General features: G+C 41.5%; 1 protein-coding gene across 1 annotated transcript in view; it reads right to left on the bottom strand.

Annotated features, from left to right (window-relative positions):
* Positions 1-12,611: 12,611 nt before the first annotated feature.
* cacna1ab (calcium channel, voltage-dependent, P/Q type, alpha 1A subunit, b) overlaps positions 12,612-22,084 on the bottom strand; it is a 93,780-nt gene continuing 84,307 nt past the window's right edge. The window contains 1 exon segment of the mRNA XM_051070399.1: positions 12,612-21,896. Within this exon segment, the coding sequence (XP_050926356.1) occupies positions 21,162-21,896 (735 nt within the window). The 3' untranslated portion in view covers positions 12,612-21,161.

Genomic DNA, 22,084 nt, shown 5'->3' with positions numbered 1-22,084 from the left:
ATGCTTGTTGCTGAAAAACACACACACTCACATATTCTATCCAAATTAAAGGGCTATTTGTCTATATTAGGCCACAGTTCACAGGGTCAATCCCTTTATAAGAGGGAGGAGGTTGGTACGACCCAGCGCCAGTCTGGCCTGCTGTCGTTAATCTCATGCTTAGAGTAAGACACACACACACATTCAAACAAACAAACTTGCACACACACAGCTTCCAGGGTTGTACCACTTCCTGTGGATTATGACAGAATTCTGAATCATATCCTTCCTTCCCAACATGACCTGACACCGATTCAAAGGAGGGGGCAATAAAAGAGTTACGCAACGTAACAGCAGCAGCTGGGGCCAAACACCGCTGCTGAATAATGCAGAGAGCAGCAGGTAGTGTTAATACAGCCTGAGGGCTGCTTCATCACTGTCCTCCTGCCAGATTACTGGAAGTTTTAACTACACCCTGAAACTCAGTGATGCTGATCTGGTTGTTCTAGTCGCTCAGGTTCTTGTCACCATCCTTGTGTTTATAGTTAAGATCCCTGTCACCACCATCATTATCATCTCCCTCCTCCTCACTTCTGGAGGAACTGGGGAATGATGATGATGATGATGATGATGATGATGATGATGATTTTTTTTCCTGTGAAAGGTCTAATGAAATAGTTTCTTTCAGTATCTTAAAGGATAGCTGATTGAGATGTTGCTAAAGCAAAGTCTGACAAGGCAAGAGACAAGTGGTTAGACAGTCAGTCATGTTGTCAACAAGCCAGCAGTTTGTTTACAAGTTGCAGAGGAACAGAATTATCCTTTAATGTAACTTCCTGTTGACACAGTCAAGCAATGAGGAGTCAGTGGGCTGTTAGGTGTGTGCAGTTTGAACTGGTAACATGTTGCTGAGGTTTGTGACGACTTGAATGTTTTTTTGTTTGTTTTTTTGCATGTTCACTAATGTTGTTTTCAAAGATCAGGGGCTCAGCAGCTGCATTATCACACTGTGAGTGTTAATGTCCACACAGCGTATGAATGTACACATCAATCCCCCAGATCAAAGCTTTATCATATACTGACCCTGATCTGCCAACTGCACCACTGGCTTAACATAAAAAACCATCCTCCAGATCTGGGTCATACAGTATGTGGGGTTTACACTCGTTTATAAATTTGTGTATAAATCCTTCATTAAGCACTAATTATTCAGCCAAAGAGGATTTAAAACAAGAACTAAGTCACGCTGTCATTAAAGACAGCATGATTGGTTCTTGAAATAAGAGAATGCCACTTACATTATGCAAATTAGTGGAGTAAATACTGTTAGGTAAATGAATGCATAGGATGTCTCAATGAGATTAAGTAACTATCTCCACCTGTGATTCTCCCAGTGAGCAGAGGAGGCAACAAAAGAGAGAGAGAAAGAATTTTGGGTGGAGGGATATGAGAAGTGAAAGAAAACAGGGTCATAAGTTGGGACAGGAAACTGAGGTGTGGCCTTTGCTCATCATAATAACTCATACAGTGAATAATACAATATGAGCAGAGGCGGGAAAGTGAATTTTGAATGGCAGAAATCTCTTTGATTGAGTCATTGTGGAGTCATCTGCTGTAGTCAGCTTTATCATATCTAGGTTATTCTGTGGCGTAAAGTCAAAGTATTTTCCTGTTTAACTTGTACCTTTTATTTTCAAGGACTTCTGTGAGCTCCTGATGTTAACGCTCCACACGATTCGGATCGATGACATCCACGACGTAACTGCTCTGAGGAGAGGCTGAGCTTCAGCAGCAAATTCTCCATGGAGAGGTGCAGCAGCAGAGGTACATAATGTTCCACACAGCCACTTAAATAAGAATACAACATGTCCTTGGACAGTACATGTGCTCAAATCAATGCTGCAAACCTATTTTTTAGAGACTTATTGTGGCACAAATCACAATTTCCTTCATACTAAATCGTATTTGAAGCTCACACACACACTGTTATTACCTCTATCAAGGAGGTGTGTTCGCTGATTTATTTGTTTGTTTATGTATTTGTCATCATGATTACGCAAAACACACTGAACAGATTTGCACCAAACATGGTGGGGGGGTGGGGCATGTACCAGGAAAGAACACATGAAAGTTTGGTGCAGATCCTTTGAGTTATCAGACTGCTTCCCTTTTCCCTTTTCTTTTCTCTGTTGTAAGAGCTGGACTGACGTGTTTAGGATTGTTTGGCCTTTATGGAGGAATGCGCTCTATTGAATGCCGTTGTAGTTGGTATCATTATTTTGTGTTACAGATTGTTTTGTGATTGTTTTGTTCCTTTTATTTCCGTGTGTTTTGCTGCTTTAACAAGAAAAACAGCCATGCATGAACCTTTTCAAACCACAGTCTGTGCTGGTAAACTGTTTAGAAATTGCAGCTGGTCCAGGTAGCACCATCTTTAACTGCTTTATACACTGCTGGGCAGTTTACAGGACAAGCCTGGTGTTGTTGTTGTTGTTGTTGTTGTCAACAAACTTCATGGAAAGACAGAAACCAATGTATTCCTCAGTCTGTTAATACTTTGCCCCGAGCCCACTGGTTCCTGCTGAATGTGTCAGTCTAAAAGTGATCCATAAACGCTCATACATTCTCTATGACAGCTGGGCACTGTAGGTTTTAGCTGACATTACTAAAACAGAGCCAAGTAGTGCATTTGTTTGGCACTACTTTCAGCTCCATATGAATCCACATTTGTTGCTGTAGTGAGTATTTTTTGCAGCAGGGTGGTGTATGTGGGATTGAATCAACATAAACTACAGTGTGTGTGTTCATGGTAATGAAGGAACATGTCCCGCCCAGTGCAGCAGCGTGGCTCACTGATGTGTTTTGATCATTTCTGAACAATGGAGCTCTGTGACACAGAGGAAAGACATTTCAGGCTTTACAAACAGAGGACTTTGTTGTAGGATTCATTTCTTGTTGTTTGTGTTTGTTCATGGATTTTTTGACAATAAGAAAATGAATATCACTAGCCTTATTATTTCATGTAAAGCAAATATAGTGAAGTAAAAAGCACAGTATTTCTAGGTTAATAAAAAAAACCTACTACACAACAAATTAGAAAAAAAGCACTGTTGCTACAGCAGCTGGGCAAACTGTAGAGATGTTTTCAGTGATGGATTCTCTGGACCAATCCTGCACCGTGACAGCCATATATGTGGCAGCCTGATTAAGATGCAGAGTGCAGAGGCCAGCCAGTCGCAGTGACGTGGAGCTCGAACAGCTCAGAGCTAAAAAAAGAACAGCACAGGAAATGTCTTCACACAGGATGCATGCATACATCGACCGGCGCGCTCCTGCCTGTGATGGAGGAAGATAAACTGTGTGACCAATCATGGTGATGGAGTGGTGTGCAGATGTGCGGGGGCCAGTACAAGGTGTACACCTCCACTGTGATGAATGCACTGTGGTTTGATTACATATTTATTCGTGAATTTATCGTATAACTAGTCACCGCATCACACTGGTTTCGTTATTAGACTACTGTATAAAACAAAATTTGTGCGTGTCACATTAATATGAATATCAATATCATTGACTATAAACACAGTCAGTGTTTTCATATTATTAGGTTGAGGTGTTCAGGGTGAAGCTTATATAAGCAAGACTCTCCCCAATGTGTCAGTATTTTATTGAACCCCTAGTGTAATCTAATCTAATATATCAATAGAATAATGTGCACATTAGAAGTATGTGTGTGTGTATATATATGTACAGAAATATTAGCTGACTCGCTAATAATTTTTGTACTGCTCCTGAGTGAAGACCAGTGTGTGTGTGTGTGTGTGTGTGTGTGTGTGTGTGTTTCTGTGAACAGGAAGTAATGCTCTGTTGAAATTTGGTTACAAAGCTGCTTGTGTTGTTTTCTGGAAATGAATGAGGAAGTTATGTGTTATTCCCCTGTGTGTGTGTGTGTGTGTGTGTGTGTGAGATCATTTGATGATCACATGTCAAGAGGTTGTGAACACATGACTTCATGCTTCTCACGATCCTCACTGTGTTGGTGACTGAGACGTTTCATTACAGCAGAAGCCTGACTAATGATGAATGTGCATGAGTAAGAATCCCTCCATGTGTGTGCGCATGTGTGCCTGGCGGCAGCAGAGCTGGCAGGGACAGGAAGTGATGCGTTGATGCTGGCGGGCAACAGAATGTGTAGGAGGAGTCTATTTTAAGACTCAACTGCAGGAGGACAGTGCTCTCCAATACATCTGGGCTTGTATGATTGTGTGTGTGTGTGCTTGTGTGCAGTAGGCAGACTAATGACCACAGGCGATGCATTTAGTGCCCTTAAATGTCCTTGTAGTCCACAGATAATTGCATCCTTTAAAAGAAAATCAAATTACAGCATAATTCTCGTTGTGTTTTTAGCCTCTTTAGGTGTCAGTTGGATGCCACCCAGGGTGTGTGTGTATGTGTGAGAGAGAGAGAGAGTGTGGAAGAGGGAGATGGACAGAAAGAGAGGAGGAAAAAGCACAGATGTGAAGAGAAGGAGGGCTGCAGGAAGAGCAGCGGGCGTTCAAAGACAAGAAAGAAAAAGGAAGGAGGAGGGATGTCAATAAAACGTGACTACACAGGGAGGGGGAAGTGTAGGACACAGCAAAAGGTTGTGAGTGTAAATGTGTAAGTGTGTAGGTGTGTGTGTATGTGTGTGTCTGTCTTCCACAGCCCACATCAGTGACGTAGTGCCAGACGTAGACAGAGAGGAGGAGGAGGAGGAATGCAGTCTGAGGGCGCTCAGTGTGGCTGCGTTCGATTTCAACATGTTTTGAATTCAGAAATAGAGAAGCAGTCTGGTCTGTTGTTAGGGTCATCTCACCTGCAGTGAGTTATCTGCCTCTGAGGGGGATTCAACTCTGAGCACTGTTTCATTCACTGCTTCTCTTCCATTCAGGCAGATGTGTTGGTCTGCAGGAGGAACTAAAATACAAGTTAGAACATATTTCATCTTGATACTGATCATGCATTTATCCTCTTGATGTGGTGGAGAGTCTGATACACCCCTCAGGCTGTCAGGATATGTGAAATCAGGACAATGCAACAAAATGTAAAGATGGAAATCTAATGATAATACTGAAATATTTAACAGTCACTGATAAATTGCTTTAATATGCTTTATTAAAAAGCAGTTTGTAGTATTTTTTGTGGATGTAACCTATGAAATTATAAGTCAGTTTATTAGATGAGTATGTTAATCATGTTTAAAATGAGGCTTAAATTTTTATAATAATGTTTGTAAAATATAATCTCATCAGTCAGAAATGGCTTAGTTAGTGAAACTGTACTGAACAGCCATTACGCCTCTGACTGTGTTTGTATTTGTACCATGTGTTATGTTCAGTGGCAGAATTCATCAAATTACATTTCCAGAGTTTAATCCTGTTCCACATAATTTACTGCTCAGAATTAAAGTTCATTTTCCTTTAATCACATCAGAGTAACATCGTCCTGTGACTGGGTACTCTTGGCAACACCACCCACCATTTGTGCTTTGCTTTGTGTATGTACCATGTCACTTTCATGCTCATATCCAGTGTAGTGCACACACAGACCACAGCACTGTTGTGGCTGAAAAACCCGACATGGCTCTGTGTTGTCTGTGTGTCAGTTAGTTTCAGGCAGTGTGACATTTAGCTGAGAACACTGTACTGTGGAATATGAACTAAAATAAAGTCCTAACACTAGATTTTGCTGTAGGACCCCTCTACAAGAGAGAGTCACAAGATGAGTTTGTTTGTTGATGTTGTTCTTTGGTGGTTAAAATTATGTACGATGACACAAAACTCAAAATGTGATTGTCAGGTGTCACATTTCCAGCACTGTTTAAGTTTTGGTGGTGAAAAGTTTGTATTAGTAGGTTCTATTAGTTAATCTGTTTCTTATGTCTTTCACTTGTGTTTTCCAGGTCTACTTGCTCAGTTGCTGCAACCTGGAAATATCAGCTCTCATCTTACAGACCAAAGAGGTATGTGTCCTAAAGATTTACCCAGCTGAATTACTCATGTCAGTAACCGCTTTCAGTCTTTTGATTCAGTGTTACTGTTTAAATCCCAGGTCAGACCTCTGTGTTTCATGGATCTAGTATTGAATATAATAATGGATTAATCATGTCTACAAAATGTCAGAAAACAGTACCAGTTATAATTTCCCAGAGCTCAAGGTGACATCCTGAGATCTTGTTTTGTCTCATTAACAGTATTTTAAAAAAATCTAAATAGTTCTAAATCTAAAAGTTTTTTTTGTTTTTTTTTTTATTTGTTTTTTGCTTGTACACCAACTTATTCAAACTCATTCAAAGCAACAAACGCTACATTTTCAGTCTTTGGATTATTTTTAAGTATCAGCCAAATCAGGATTGAAAAACTATCTTAGGTTTGACTGGACATTTATCAGAGATTCAGGACAAAGTTTTGCTTTGGCTTTTATGAGTGTGTTTCTTAGATACACTAGACGACTAGTACTTTTTCCTGCCCATTTTCTGAAACACCAAAAATGATTGTTGAAGTATAAGTGTATTGATTATTTTCCTTTTATGTCCTCTAGGTGTCACCACTTCATCCACACTCACAGTGAGTCCTCATATAAAGAGATCCACCACAGAAAGGCCTCCAGGTAATTTACAAACACACACATCAACTTTAAATGGTTTATAGATTTAAGTTTATTTACATAGTCCAAGTATCAGTTCAGGTTAAATCTATGACTTGTTATAAATACATTTTAAATGACTTTCATGTATTTTAGAAAAAGCCTGCTTTAAATAAATGTTCTGTGTTTTTCAGGTAAATTCACACAAACAACTGGATTCACTAAAGGTAGGAAGTATTTCTAAAACTTTGTATGAACAGACACTTAGGAAAGTAAAAGACAGTTAAACATCACTTCATCCATATAACACAAGTCATTAATGACTGATGTAACTTTAATAGTCATTGACGGAGTGATTAAGGTAGCTTATAATAGTCATGATTTACCCAGAATTCACACTCACGCACAACAACTGGATTGGAATATTTTTATTTCTTTTAAAAGCAGAAAATATCATTAGGAAAGTAAAAGACAGCTTAACAACAAAATCCATATAAAGCAAGTTAGATGAGATGATTAGTCATTACTGATTGATTGAACTGTATAAGCTTAATTGATTTATTAACAGAATAGAATAGATAATGCTGAAGAATAAGCAGTAATAGTAGTTATGAAGCTGTTAAACAGACACACCTACATATCACAGAGTTAGACCTCCACCATCTTGGTCCTCCTGTCAAGTGGAGACACTTTGTTTTAGCTCCCACCTTCTTAATACTGTTATAATGTAGTTATGAGCAAAGATTAATGTCTCTATCAAGCATGATTTAAGAACATTTAACTGCTTGTGATGTAATTATTGAATGCATAATTGTGCAAGCACTTAAATGTTATTAAATAATGCTTAATAGAGACATGTTAGTCTGAGGAAAATGTGTTCATAACTACATTATAACAGTATTAAGAAGGTGGTCTGTTGTCTGGAAAAAACCTTTTACATTTGGAGTTGAGTTTCTCTGTTTTCATACTAATGTCATACAAATCATTGTAAGCAAAATGTCAAATATTTAGTATAGTATAATAATCAAAGGGTTTCATACATATTTTCTGTAGCTATATTGTGGGAGAAATACTAATTAACAGTAATTACGACTAGTAAGTTCCAGCAGCTTTAACTTAGTGATGTTTGTTCCAGACAACAGGTTTTTAAGTGTCAAACTGAAAAGAAGAAACTAACACTGACCTGGAAATCTTCATGTCTGTCTCTTCTAGTATTTGCTGGAGGAGGTTTGAGTCCTGCGATGGAGAATCTGAAACAACAAACATCAGCAGGTAGATGAGTTTCAAGTTCAACTGTCAAAAGATGAAAAGTAAAAGTAGGAAGAACAAACACTAAATCCTCAAACTGTCTCAAGTTAAAAAAAAAAAAACAACAACCAACAACTAAGAATTATACCTTGAGGTAAAAGTGCTCTTCTATCTCTGTGAGGAAAGTCACAGTCCTTTACATTTAAACAAGCTAAGCTAAAGTAACCAGTTGTGAGTGCACAAGCAGCTACGTTGTATTATACATGAGAGAATAAAACAAAGCACCTCCTAGTGGTCGAACTTCTGTCTTCATCTTTGTTGTCAGGAACAAAACCATTAAACTTTAGCTACATGTTTAATCTTTGTTTTAAAGAAACCTGACCAATTGTTTTTTTCTATATTATATAATTGTTACTACAAGCATTTGAGATGTTACATTAACCTGACATGAACAATACAGTGAATGTAGATTAAATCCTAATAAAGATTCTCACTATAATAATCAATGTTCTACAAACATAAGTTCATACATTTCTGAAGTTTGATCAGTTACAGTCCTGATGTGCAGGAGCTTTAACTGATGTTTTAAAAAGAGTCAGACTGAAGAGAAGAAACCAACACTGACCTTCTGTAACTCTTCACCTCTGTCTCTTCTCTCTGGGATTTGATGGTTGAACTTGGAGTCCTGTGGAGAAAAATCACAAACATCATTAATATGAAGCTGCAACTGTTTAAATAAAAACAGCACAAAGCTCTGCTGCAAAAATCCACTGTTACCTCTGTTTCATCTTCTCAATAAACATCTGATACATTCATGTTAGTCGTGTTTTTCATTTGTTAACTGTGACTGAATCTGGAGCCTGAGCTGACAGGATCTAGTGTCCTGTCATCACATTACATGTAAACATTTTACTTTGTAATTTTCTGTCTCAACACTTCTGGGAGTTACTGTTCCTGAGGAAAATTCTTTCACCAAAAGTTTCACACCACAACGTGTCAACACAGCATCCAGAGTGAAGCTGTACCTGGACTTGGAGGAGGTAGAGACGGCTCCTGTCTGATGTAGGATCATCTCCATCAGTGATGAGGAGGAATCCATCAGCTCCAGCAGACAGACGCAGATCAACCTCCTCTTCCTTTGTAGTGTGGGAACTAAAATTCACAGTGAAAACAACATGTGAACAACAGACAGAAGACAAATCATTTTATCTGACTTTATATTCAGCTCCCTCTTATTTAAAGACAGGTGTTTTTACCTGACAGGTTTGGACTGCCAGGCCTGCAGTCTTCATCAGAGGTGTTACTGAAGCTTCCTGTCAGCTGCTTTATGTGGACATGGTCGTCCTACCTGTTTCCACAGGTATCAGCTGACAGGAAGCTTCAGCAACATTTCTGATGAAGACTGCAGACCTCACAGTCAGAACCTCAGTTTAAAAACCAACTATTATCTTCATATAAGACAGAACTAAGAACTACCCATGTGAATAAGTCTGCATTCCAATATCTGCACAGTTTAAATGGTGTCTGTATTTACATGAACATGAAATTAGGGCTGCACTGTTATGACCAAAATAATAATCACAATTATTTTTCATGATTATTCATTGAATCTTCATTGTACTTTCATATTAAATAAACAGAGCACTGCTTCACTCTTATGCTGCTGATTTAAGACTGGATCTTATTCTCAGTTCATCTCCTAGAAGTAAAATCTTATTAAAATTGGACCAAATCCTGAATTAAAACAAGACCGCTGCTCTCACTCAGACCAAATGACATGTGAGTGCACTGATTATTTCATTCTGTCTTTGGGAGCTGGATGGATACAGTGATGTGCTTCAGGGAGGTAACATTAGAGATGTTATTCTTCATGCATTCATCCTACTACAGGTTGTGGTGTGTTTTTCAGGTGGTTGAACAGGTTGTGTTGCTTTGCAGCACAGACGCAACTTTCATATACTCTTTACATACGACTTGTTCTTACTTGTCATCACTCATCCTCAATCTGAGATAACCTCTAAATAACAGGTGATGTGTTTGGAGGGACGAGTTTTACTCAGCAGACGTTTCTATGACCTGAGCATTTTTAACATCACCATCATTTAATTGTGGGAAGCTAAAATCATGACTGTGATTCATATTTGATTAACTGTGCAGCCCTGAGTGAAATTAGGAATTTATATTGAACATCTTTTTTAGTGTGTTTATAATGAAGTGTCACATACCTTTAATCCCTGTTCCATGGCAGTCCCAGGTGACAGTCCCATCAGGTGACAGTCCCATCAGGTGACAGGCCCATCAGGTGAGGCCACTTGGATTCCATCAGCTTCTTGTTCTCTGTCCATAACTGTAAACAGTGCACAGAAACAACAGGCGGAAAATGAAACAGTCATTTCATTCTGTTGTAGGAAACATTGTTACAGTTGAGTGGTTTAAATACTGACCCCTGTCCTGACCCTGACCCTGACCTTATAAACCTGAACCTGATGTTGAACCAAGCTCTCAGCTCAGTCTCCTAATTCAAAGCCTAAACACACTGTCACACTGAGGTGACCTGAGCCTCTGGGGAGCATAGGTCTTAATCAGGCTCTTGGATTCATTGCACAGAGTTAGTCTTAAGAATGTGTTTAAGCTTAAAGACAATTATGTGTTCCCTTTGTCAAAAACCAAATCCTGGTTGCACCCCGGCTTTCAGTGGCCCTCTTACAGCCCGGACCTGAAAACCCTGGCCTAGGGCTCCAGGACCTTTGGTTGGCAGCTGCAGCTACAGTTTTCTCACTGGATAAGAAAACAAGCTTTTAAAATACAACACATTTAAAGATTAAACCAGTGGCGTCCAACCTTTTTACATAAAGATCAGTGTGTAGTCAGGGTCACGTTTCAGATGCTGAGGTGTTAAAACGTCTCAGTTTCCTTTCAGTCAGTGTGAAAATGATCCAATATCTCAGCAAAAACCAGACTGAGGAGAAAGTCCAGAAACTGAAAACATCGTTATCTGAATCCCCAAAAAATGAAATAACTCCGTTTAAAATCATTAAATTACCAGAATTCAAATTAACTTCAAATCAGCCGATATCATCAACCACCACCATCAACACAAACATCCAGGAGCGCGTGAAAAAAGGCGCAAAACCCCCGCAGGTAATGTTTTCTATTTCAGTTCATCTTGTGTTAAACATGAAGATATTGATGGTTTCACGTCTTGTCAGTGACTCCAAAGCCAACACTGGGTCAGACTGAGTAAGAAGCCGCTGCTGGATCCAGAGTGAGAGTCTGAGCCTAAAGCTAACTCCACCGCTGCTCAGCCAAACGCTGCCGTTAGCCTGCGTTAGCTCTTGATGCTAAACATACCGTTCAGTTACAGGGCCACAGACTCCAACACAGCAAAGAGGAAATAACGCTAACGTTACACAGTATGCTAAAGAAACAGTTAGCGACAAACAAAGCAACATAAGTTACCTTACCTTTGAGTCTTCACTGCACACGAACATTATCCGACGGCTCCATCCGCAGGTGAAGGCCACGAGTCTTTCCGACGACGTTTTTTGGTTAATTTCTTGCATTTTCCTCTAATAAACAGCAACTTTTAGAAGGACTCGATTAAAGCTTCTCGTGTGTCTCGGTTTGATTAAACTGAACGATGCTAAACGACGCAAACCACAGACATTTCCCGCGTCAGGCGTCCAGGGACGCGTGGTGGGAAAAGACTTCCTGTACCTGAGCTACGTTTCGCTGACGTCAGACGCAAACAAACTTCTGTCCAATCACAAACAAGAAGTGCCCCACCTTTTCCGTAACCTGAAAGGTTTAGTGAAATGGAGCGTCTGCTGGAGTCCAGATTATATCCAGGCCCTGTAGTAGACCCAACAGGCCATGGAGACTTTGTGGTGCCAAACGTGATTCACTGACTCAGTTTTAGTCTCAGTGTAAAGTGAACTAAATGCTGCGTGGACCTGAGTTAACTATGGAGGAGTATGGAGGAACCATTATTGGGTTCTTCAAGAACAAACCCACCAATGCAGATGTCTCAGTCCTCTCGCTGGGTCCTAACTTTGAGCTGTTATTCTGCATCATCCACCTTCTGATAGTTCACTTCTCAAGCTGCCCAAACTTGATCTGTGTGTTAGGGAAGCTTTTCTGACACTAAGACTAAATATAGGCTTCTGTTGAGGAAATCATCATTGAATTTATATAGGCTGTATGGATTTATAGGTGACAATGTGTAAATCCTAACAAGATTATAAAATGTAACATCATCTACAGCTACAGGAAGTAAAGAGCAGTGCTGTTGATACAAATGTGCTATATAAAAGGTTTCTAATAGCCTATTATTATCTCAATAAGATAACTTCTTCCACACCAACTCTGAGCACACTCTTGTTTTTCAGGTTGTTCATCAGGATAAATCCTGAGACAGGGTCCAAGACTGGACGAGACAAAGTTGCCCAGAAAAAGATGACACCAGTCAGTCATCATGTCTCCAATCCACTGAAGAAATGAAAGGACTCTGAGGAAACAGGTGGTGTAACTGTCCAGCTGCACCAAAACTGCTTAACAACACCACTCATGCTTGCTAATTAGCATGTCACATCCGAGCTTTGCATCTTGTGGTCACAGTGTGGTTGTATTGTATTTTCCAAAATATTTTTTCTACTTTTTCCACCTGTCACCAGACTCTGAAAATGTAATCTGATTACTCACGTGTGTTATTGTGTGTGTGTTACAGGGTGCAGGATCAATAAAGCAGACAGGAGGATGGGTAGAATGCATTCTCTCTGGTTTATTCAGGTTCTTTAGGAAGAGTTCTGTTTGAAATTACAAAATGCACTGGTAGAAACAGCAGAGATAGATAGAGAAAGAAACAGAGGGAGAGAAAGAGATGGTCAGAGAAAGAGAGAAAGAGAGCGGGAGAGAGAAAGAAGGGATTTCATAGCCAGAATAAACGGGAATAACATCACCAGATTCAGGTTCAGGCAGCTCTTTACTCTCAAAGGGATTGTTTTTCATCAAGGAAAAGTTTTGTATTCCTTCTCCCCCTTTTTAAAATCATTTTTTCTTTTTTTTTGTAATGTTAGTTAAAGTGTTATCTATCCTTGCTCCCCCACGGTTTTTCCCCCGTGAAATAACTGGCAAATATAACAAACAAACATTCTTTGATTTCATCACCAAAGTCATTTCCATTTTTTGTCAGGATGATTTTTTTTTTTTTTCATTTTTGTTTGTTTTTTTTTTTTGGTCAGGTTTTTTACGTTTTTTGTTTTTAAAAATAGAAGAAAAAAGAAACACATTGCTCTTAAAAACATCTATCTATATATATTTTTACATATATATACTTTTTTCTTTATATTTATTTTTTTAATTCCTGAAGTTGACTTGTTACCCCACATAGTGGCATGCACATTGCACATGCAAATCTGTAATTAAATACTTCTCTTTTATCTTAAATTGCCATGTATGTTTATTTTTTTCTCTTTTTTCCCCAACTTGCTGAGTGAATCCTGTATGGTTTTCTACTGTGGCACTGGTTCGGTTTCTACTGGGTCGAGTGTATAATGGTTTGCATGGTGACGAGATGGATGTTTGGGTAGTTGCTTCGGAGAGTTTCCCCAATGCATCTCTGCAACGACAACACTTTTACTCTGGTGTTTGAATCCTTTGAAATGTTGTTTAACCCTTTGTAGCTATTTTTTGAGAGCTGGCATTAGTTTTTTTGTTTGATTTTATGTTCCCAATAAGCATGTTTGGAGCAGTTTACCCTGAAGCTTTTCAAGACTTCAAGTACAAGTCAAAAATGGATTTAATAGGAAACCTGTATCAACACCAGAGACAGAAATGTCCCTAATCTTTGGCTAAAATTTCCACAATTTGAATCAAATTTCTTTTGACATTTCAATCTTCTATCAAATGATGACGTTGCCAAGACTTTGTCCAATAAAGAGTTTGTTTTAGCTTGTGCAAATTCAGGGAAGGTCAGGGAATAATCAAATCTGAGCTACAAAGGGTTAAAAAAGATCCATAAGATTTCTTAATCTTGTGGCACCTTGAGATGTTTTGCAGAGAGAGATCAGCCCACAGCGCCGGGGACACTGACGTAGAGAGGCGAGAGCTAAGCTCTGAGAAAAATCTTCTGGAAGCAACTTGTCTCCACTGGGTTCTTAGTGATGAAGAGGGATGGAGAACAGGGAGAGGGAGAGGAAGAGAGATAGATGGAAAAAGGGAGAGAGAGGGGCCTTGAGGGTTGCTATGGCAACAGCAGGAGACAATTCACCTATGTTTCTCAGATATCCGATTACTGTAAATGAGCACAGAGAGGTATGGAGCCCGACAAGTATCAAGAGGGTAAGTTTTGATAATTTCATATATAGAAATATACAAATAAATAATGAATTTACTCCCTTATAGTAACTAGTTGTACCTTCAAAAGAAAACTGTTTGCTAGGTGCACCCACAATGTTAATATCAGACTAGAAGCTGCACTGCTGTACAAAACTTACTGAACTCATTCCATCAAGTATGTATCAATAAATTATCACATTTAGTGCCAAAGTCCCATTGATGATCTCTATAGCATTTGTGGTGCTACATCAGAGTACAGTACATCAGGGCTTTGTGTCTTTAAGCTTGTTGTGGAGTTCTTGATGGATTAGTGCAGCTTTAAATGTAAGATGTTTCTCTTTTGATAATTTGCCCAAACAGATTCAAGTGAACAAATGAAAAGGTTTCAGGGTATAAATGAGAAATTCAGTCGTAATACCTGCTGGGCTCCATAGATGTTCAAAAAGACCAAAACACGCAGCACACACACACACACACACACACACACTGCAGACAGACCTTCACAGACAAAACACTCCCACACACGCAAGCATCTGAACTTGTTCAACCTACACAGCACAAAGACATGCTGTACACCTTTCACAATGAGTGATAATAGAGAAGGCTCGATGCCACCACCCTGTGTTTATGAATGGTATTACAGGAACCAGAATGAAGAGGGAAAGATGAACTAAGTGAGAAGACGCTGAGAGGAAAGAAGAATGAAACACAGTGAGATGAGAAGAATTAACTAACATCAGATGAACAAGTTCAGTTTTTCAGAAACTTTATGGAGTATATACACAAGAATTACAGAGCCAGAACATACAACAGATGGCATGGGAGAGAGGGAGAGAATGGGTGAGACAAATGACATGATTATCTACTGACCCCCCTCCACCCTCAACCACCATCCTCACCCATCCAGGCTGGAATTAAGCAAAGGTGAGGAGTGGGTGAGGGAGGGAGGAAGGGGGGTGAAAATGGCGATGAAGACATTAAAGGTTTACGTGTGTGTGCACTGTGATAGTCTCAGATGGAGAAATCACTGTGTCCTGTACAGTGTAAGGCACTGAGGGTTACCTACTGTAGCTGATGGTGTCAGGACATGTGCACACACACACACACACACATACACACACACACACACACACACACAATAAAATGACAAACACATGCAAGTCTACTCACTCACACATCTTCCTCTTACATACATAAACGCATACACACTCAAATAGTGCTGAAAGGATTAATGATGAACTAACAGAATAAAGTGAAAATCTTTGGGTTTTTTTAAAAGATTTTTTGGAAACAAGCAATGTGAAGATGTCAGTTTGGGCTCTAAGAAATTAAAATGTTTATGGTTATTTCTTTATCTATAAAGGGTAGTAATCATTTAAAAGCATTAAGCTGCAAACATACTGTAGTTTCATTGCTAAATAGGATGCACTTTTATGTGCAGTTGTTTAAAACTGATTTATAATTGAATCTAGAGCAGCTATACTGGAGTTTGCTCTCCCTTTCCTTAAAGCAACTTTTCCTATTGGCATGTTGAAAACATGTATTTGTCCAAGATAAAATGCACCCATAGTCAACAACAATTAAAAAGATATAAAACATATGAAAACTGGCAAGACTAATTAATTAATCCTAAAAATAAATTGCCACATTAAAATATAATGAAAGTAATCTATTTCAGCTTAAAACACACACCCATACACAACTCATAATACCTGTACACACTCTCATAGACGCCAACACACATACACACAGTAAATGTCTCCCTGTCGCAGTAGCCCCGCCCCCCTCACAGTGGGACCAAGCGTGGGCGTGGTGACGGTGATAAAATGGCTTCTGAGCGTGAGGATGAGCCCGAAAAGTGGTCCAGTGCCATTGTGAAATTGTGTGTTAACATCACTACGCCCTCTGCCCCCCCTCCCTCCCCAAAACTCCCCCCTCTACCCTAAACAGGACCCTTACATCATTAAAGTCTCTCTCTCATCGTCTTTTGACCCTCCCGCCCCTCCCTCCCCGCCTCACTTTTGACCCCCCTACACACACACGCATGCACACATCTAGTGCTGTACAAAGGGGAGACCACAGCGTGGCTTCAGCTACATAAGCACAACTTTTGGCAGCACTACTGTACATTAAAACCCACTGTGTAGTTTTTTTTTTAAAGAGAGCCCTTATTATTGTCGACACGATGCCTCACGACTGACCCACTGACACAATTTCACAGCCGACTGAGTGGATGGGTTGGTGTGTTTGTTAGTTTTTCCTTCGTCCCAGTACGAAGAATCGATGAAAAAAAAAGATTAGTGAGAGATAAAGACTGATGGGTGAAGCTGGGGGTGAAGACACAGAAAGCAGATGTTGAGAGAAGCAATGACTGAGCAAAAACCTTGCACCCCCCCCCAACCCTGTTCAAAAAGAAATAAGCGAAACAACAACAAAAACAAACATCTAATGTTCACTTTTTTCCCTCCAAGGAATGGGATTTGTTCTTGGAAAAGTACACACACAACATGCTTTCACACAAGGGCAGTGTTGTGTGTCAGCCATTTTGGATCCGCTGTTACAATTCTGGACAAGCGAGTGGTGTCAAGGAGCCAAAATGGAGGTGGGTTTTTCCTGCCTGTCTGTCAACATGCTTGGCGTCGAGTGTTGGTGCATCAGCAGGCTGTTAATGGGGAGGTGAGGTGTCAGAGTGTGTAATGTGGGTTAGTGAAAGGAAAGAGGGGGGAGAGGGGGTCAACATTACAACGTCTGACGACATGCCAGGTAAAACCATACAATAACTCAATCCGAGGCCTGCTTGTTTCGTAGCTGACTCTTCCCTATATTGTCTAACTATCTAGCTACCTAACTCTAGAGGGACCTGAGAAGTAAGCAAACCGCTTTGCACCTCTGTAAACCTCTCACTACACCACCTGAAACTGGACCCAGGACATCTCCAGGATGGGGACAAAATGGCGCCCTTGTACCACGCCTAACAGGGAGGTGAAGCCAAGAGGGCTAGCTTGCTAGCAGCATCCAGTAACAATGACCATTTGAGTTTTCAAAATCAAAACCACGAGGCTCTCTGTGGATCTATTTAGATTTTTGGCAATCATTACAAAAAGCTGTGTATGTTTGAATGGGAATTTTAAACGATTAAGCCCATACCGGATGAGATACTGATTTCCCTATGTCAAATTTAGCCTCTTGGCTATTTCCTCACCATGGCCCAGTCTCAAAATCACCGCTCTCCCTGTTTCTATGCCAGCATGGGAGCCGGTGGGACTCAACTTTTAAGGCGTAGTGTGGGTGATCTCATCTACTACAGAGGGGAAGGAGGTGAAGGACGGGAGCGGCTTAGGGCGAGGAGATTGGGGGGTGACAAATGTGACTCTGATACAGAAGGCACTGTGGCTCTGTAGGGGGTTTTGGGGAAGCTTCCCCACCTGCCGTAACCTCTCAAGAGGGGAGGTAAAAGCAGAGGGGTTTCAGGTTTGCACCCCTTCACTCCCGCCAAACAAACAGACAATCAACAAAAACAAGCCCCCCTATCCTCATCATCACTATGCTATACTCAACTACTAGGCCTGGAGGCAACATATTTTGGGAGAGGAGAGAAATATGGGGAGGGAAGAGGAATCAGTCGGAGAAGGAGGGGAAAGAGACAGCGACAGAGGGCCATGAAAGAAAGGGGTTTCACTGTGGAGGTGATGTCAAGTGACGTGTGCAAAACTGGTGTCGATCTTCACATTTTCTCAGATCTGCGTGTTCCAGTTTCATTAATCAGTTTTACAGTACCACAGCGTTGCAGTTTCTCCTCCAAATTAATACCATGAAGATGCTTATGAGGTCTGCATAGAGTCAAAACATGTGAACTGGGGTTTGTTTTCTGGCTTCTGTGACTGCGAAGAAAACAGTGTGAGGTTTCAAGAGTAGCTAGATCGCTGACCGTGTCATGAGCATGAACGGTATGCAAAATAAATAAATATCTGAAACTCTAATTATACTCTGTCTGTTATCTATAACTACATCTACGGTATTATATCTAGATTTATCTGTAGGTTATCATCTATATTTATCTATATTTTATCATCTTGTCCTAGAGTTATTGAATAGTCAATAATTGTTGTCCCTCATAACAATAAGGATTAAATTATTAGATCTAAGTGTTTCTGTCCTGTAATGCCTTTAGTGTCCTCAGTGTCATTCTCTGGCAAGCTGAAAGAACAGATGTTAAATGGACAGAAAAAGAAAAAGATAGATGAGGAAAGAGAGGTTGGCGGATACTGAAGTGGGTTTTGGCAGAGGAGGTTTCAGCTTTCCTACAACCTCACATGAATTGATTGGTGATTTGGTGACTGTTCTCTGGTTATCCAGACCTGAGAGAAGGGGTTGGAGGGGGGTCAGCATTGGCACAGACAGGCAGACAGAAGGACGGGCTGACAAACGGACAGGTATGGCATCTCCCAGGCTACGTCCTACATTTCCTGACTAGGACTAGACTTTGTATATCTCACATTCATATAAGAATACGGTATAAGAGGAGGTTAGACTCCAGGTCTAGAAACCAGGATGTGGCCCAGAGGCTGTCCTGTAGAGGGGGAAGGCAGGGCGGATAATGTGTGCTGATAACTGCCCCCTGGTGGCAAAAAGAGAACAACACCACCTAATACTCACACCAACACTGTACCACCAATACTGTGCTGTCACTGCTGGCAACCAATGTCATTACAAACTACAGAGCCAAACAGAGGGAAAAGAGATTTGAAGTTTTTTTGGCTGCATGTGGAAGAATTCAACCTTGGTAGAACTGTATCCTCTGTAAAGCAAGCTTGTCTAAAAGCTCTGCAGTGGAAATTGCAGAGGTTTGCAAAACTAACCTACATTCCTCAATAAACTGAAATACCCTCGGCTCTGAACATGAATTCTTGATCTTTGGGTTGGCTTGGCAAGAGTACTGACCCCATGAATCATTGCAAGTCAGGTACTGAGACTCCCCTGACCTCCACCTCCACCATTCTGAAGAGAGAGTGTATCTTAAGAGTTGCGTTACAACACGCAACGCTACTAAGTGAATGTTTCCCAAGCCGTCATTGCCCCGAAATGTTGCAGGAAGGCATCAGGAACCCGGTAAACGTCATTAAACAGGGGAATAAAAACATAAAGGATGTAAACAAGATGGACATAGCATACTTGAACTCCAAATAACATGACAACAAATCTACAGCAACAGTTCTATCAATCAGTCAATCATCATCAGTATCATCATCATTGTCATCGTCATTTTGCATTGACATTGATATCATTATTCATAAGTCTATCATCATTAACAATAATAAATCAAGTGTGATAGAAGTCTGCTACTCTCCACTCTTTCTCCCTCTTGTTTCTCAAGAAACAACAGGAAACTTTGATGAGATCCTGCAGCATTTCCTGTCTTTTAACAGGTTGTTGAAACATAGCTTTTGACCTGTATCGGCAGAAAACTGAGACAAACAAATTAACCGACTGTCAAAGCCTGTTCCTGGCAAAACCGGAACCGAAAATTACGTCTGAGATGTAAGAGAGAGAGAGAGAGTCTGAAAGAAGAGAACTTCTTTTGTAAACCTAAATGCAAAGTTTCCTATAAAGCCCCCAGGTCCCACCCACACCAGTTAGATTTCCTCTCTAGTATGTATTTAATCAGTCATGCAGGTTTCCATCAAATTTTGGACTCCGAAAAAGATCAAAGGAGGCTGAGCGAATGCAACAGAAGAACCAAGCTCCAATGTCCGAAGAAGAACAAGAAGGAGAAGTAATCGATAGAAGAAATACTGAAGAAATTAGTCTTTTTCCCCATCCCTCCTTTCCTCTCCTCCGCCCCATTCAACCGTGTGATGTCATTTCCTGTCAGGTCATCATTCGCTGTGCGCTGAGATGAGTAACTGAGGAGGAGGGGGCTTTACGAAGTGTCCGACTCCCTTCTCTAGTTAACTGAGCTCGCCCCCCCCAAAGCGCACTCCAACAGGAAGTGAGCCCACACTGTGCCCCACCCCCCTCCACTACCACCACCGCCAGACAGGAAGTGATGTCACACCAGTTCCGTCAGCATTAAGTGAGTCTTTAACAGTAAACAGAGATGATAAAACTCATCAAATATCAGCCAGCGCTGAGTTTGGCTGGTTTTTGCAGTATAGGCGGAGCTTCCTGGTTCTGTCCCTTGGAAAGGAAAAAGATTAAAGATAAAGTGGTTGTTCTCCCTTTTTTTTCTTTTCATTGTTTGTCATGTAAAGTTTCATTTTGTTCTTCATTGTTCAAGTTTGATTTTCTGGAGGCATAGCTTGGCATGTAAGGGTTAGGGGGTCCTGGCTTTTTGTTTATTTATTTTTCTTTAAACATATCTGTCGAGGAGCAGAGTCAAAGCAGTGGACTCTGTGTTCCAACTCATTTTCAGGCTTTTACATTAGCAAACTGGCCGGCAACAGATAGCACACATCTGACGAAACTAACCAATCACGTGTCAGTCTGGGAGAAGTGCTTTTAGGCCTTGTAAACTGCAATGATCAATGGCCATTTTTACAGCGACATGCTCCTCCCTTGTTTTCTGTTTCCGTACCTCTCTTCCTCCTGCAACCTGGCCTTGCTGGTCAAGCAGAGAATTCTGGGAAGAGTAGTTCTGAGACTGAGAGAGGCAGAGGTAAACTGTGCCCGGGCCTTGCCCTAGTAATCTTGGCTGTCTCTTTTTCATTTTATCCGTGTGCTGCTCTGTCACTGATTTGAGTCTTACACAAAATGTGTAAAAGGCTATCGCAGCACCATCAACCCTCTCCCCTCTGCCCCTTCCTCTCGTTTAGAGTCCGAGGGGTGAAGGAAGAGGGTTTTGAGGGCGTCCAACCCCCCCTCCAACATTTCCACCACCACTGCTTTATTAAAAGTCTACATATCCAAGGCCAGAGCACCGGAGGCTGCTGTTCTTCTTCTCCTCTCCTGCCCTTATCCCTCGCTCCCTGTGGTCGCTAGCACCAGTCATCTTCATCCGTCTCACTATAAGGTTCATGCAGGCCCTTGCGGGGCCCTCTGGCATGGGGTGGGCGGTGATGTGGGTGTGGGTGGGGGGGTGCCCCAGGTGGTCCCCGTCGATGCGGGGAAGGTGAGGATGAGCGGTAGCCATTGGGCACCCTACGTGGATGCGGGTGAGGGGGCGGAGGGGGCCCATGGCGGGCAGTCCTAGGTGAGCGTGGGTGTGGGTGAGGATTTCCCCCATGTGGGTGTGGGTTGCCGTGGGAGAGGCTCTGCTCATAGGCAGGGGGCTCGTGGTGCCGCTCGTACTCATAATCATGCTCATAGAAGGGCCCGTCGCCCTCCAGGCTGTCCCCAGGTGGAGGCCCGCTCCAGCGGCCTTGGTGAGGGGACCTAGGTGAGCCGTGGAGGGGCGAGCGTGGGGATTGGTGCCTAGGGGAGCGCGGCGAACCGTGCCGGGATGAGGAACCCCCGTGATGGGGAGAGGCATGGCGTGACGGGGGTCGGTGGTGGTAGCCTCTGTCGTGATCTGGTGGGGAGAAGTGTCGGGGGGAGGGTGAGCGCAGGCGGCCCGGCCCTGGGGGGCCATAGCTGGGCTTGCGAACAGCAGGGGAGTAGGTGACATGTGGACGGGGGACAGCAGGGGTCTGGGGCAGCTGTCGACGACCTCTCCGTGGAGTGCTGGTCCCCGAGGTGGAGGGGACCGGACTGCCGCTCACCGAACTACTGCCCTACAGCAAAATGTAAACAAGGAAAATCAAAACGCACCACAACAACAACAACAGAGACCAGAATAGAGCAAAGTGGTGGTGAATAGATAGATAGATAGATAGATAGATGATAGATGATAGATAGATAGATAGATAGATAGATAGATGATAGATAGATAGATAGATAGATAGATAGATAGATAGATTGA

This window comes from Lates calcarifer, linkage group LG5 (assembly GCF_001640805.2).
Source record: "Lates calcarifer isolate ASB-BC8 linkage group LG5, TLL_Latcal_v3, whole genome shotgun sequence".
In the NCBI taxonomy this organism is placed as follows: Eukaryota; Metazoa; Chordata; class Actinopteri; family Centropomidae; genus Lates; species Lates calcarifer.
The sequence above is the reverse complement of the archived record's forward strand: the minus strand, read 5'-3'. Positions and strand labels throughout refer to the sequence as shown.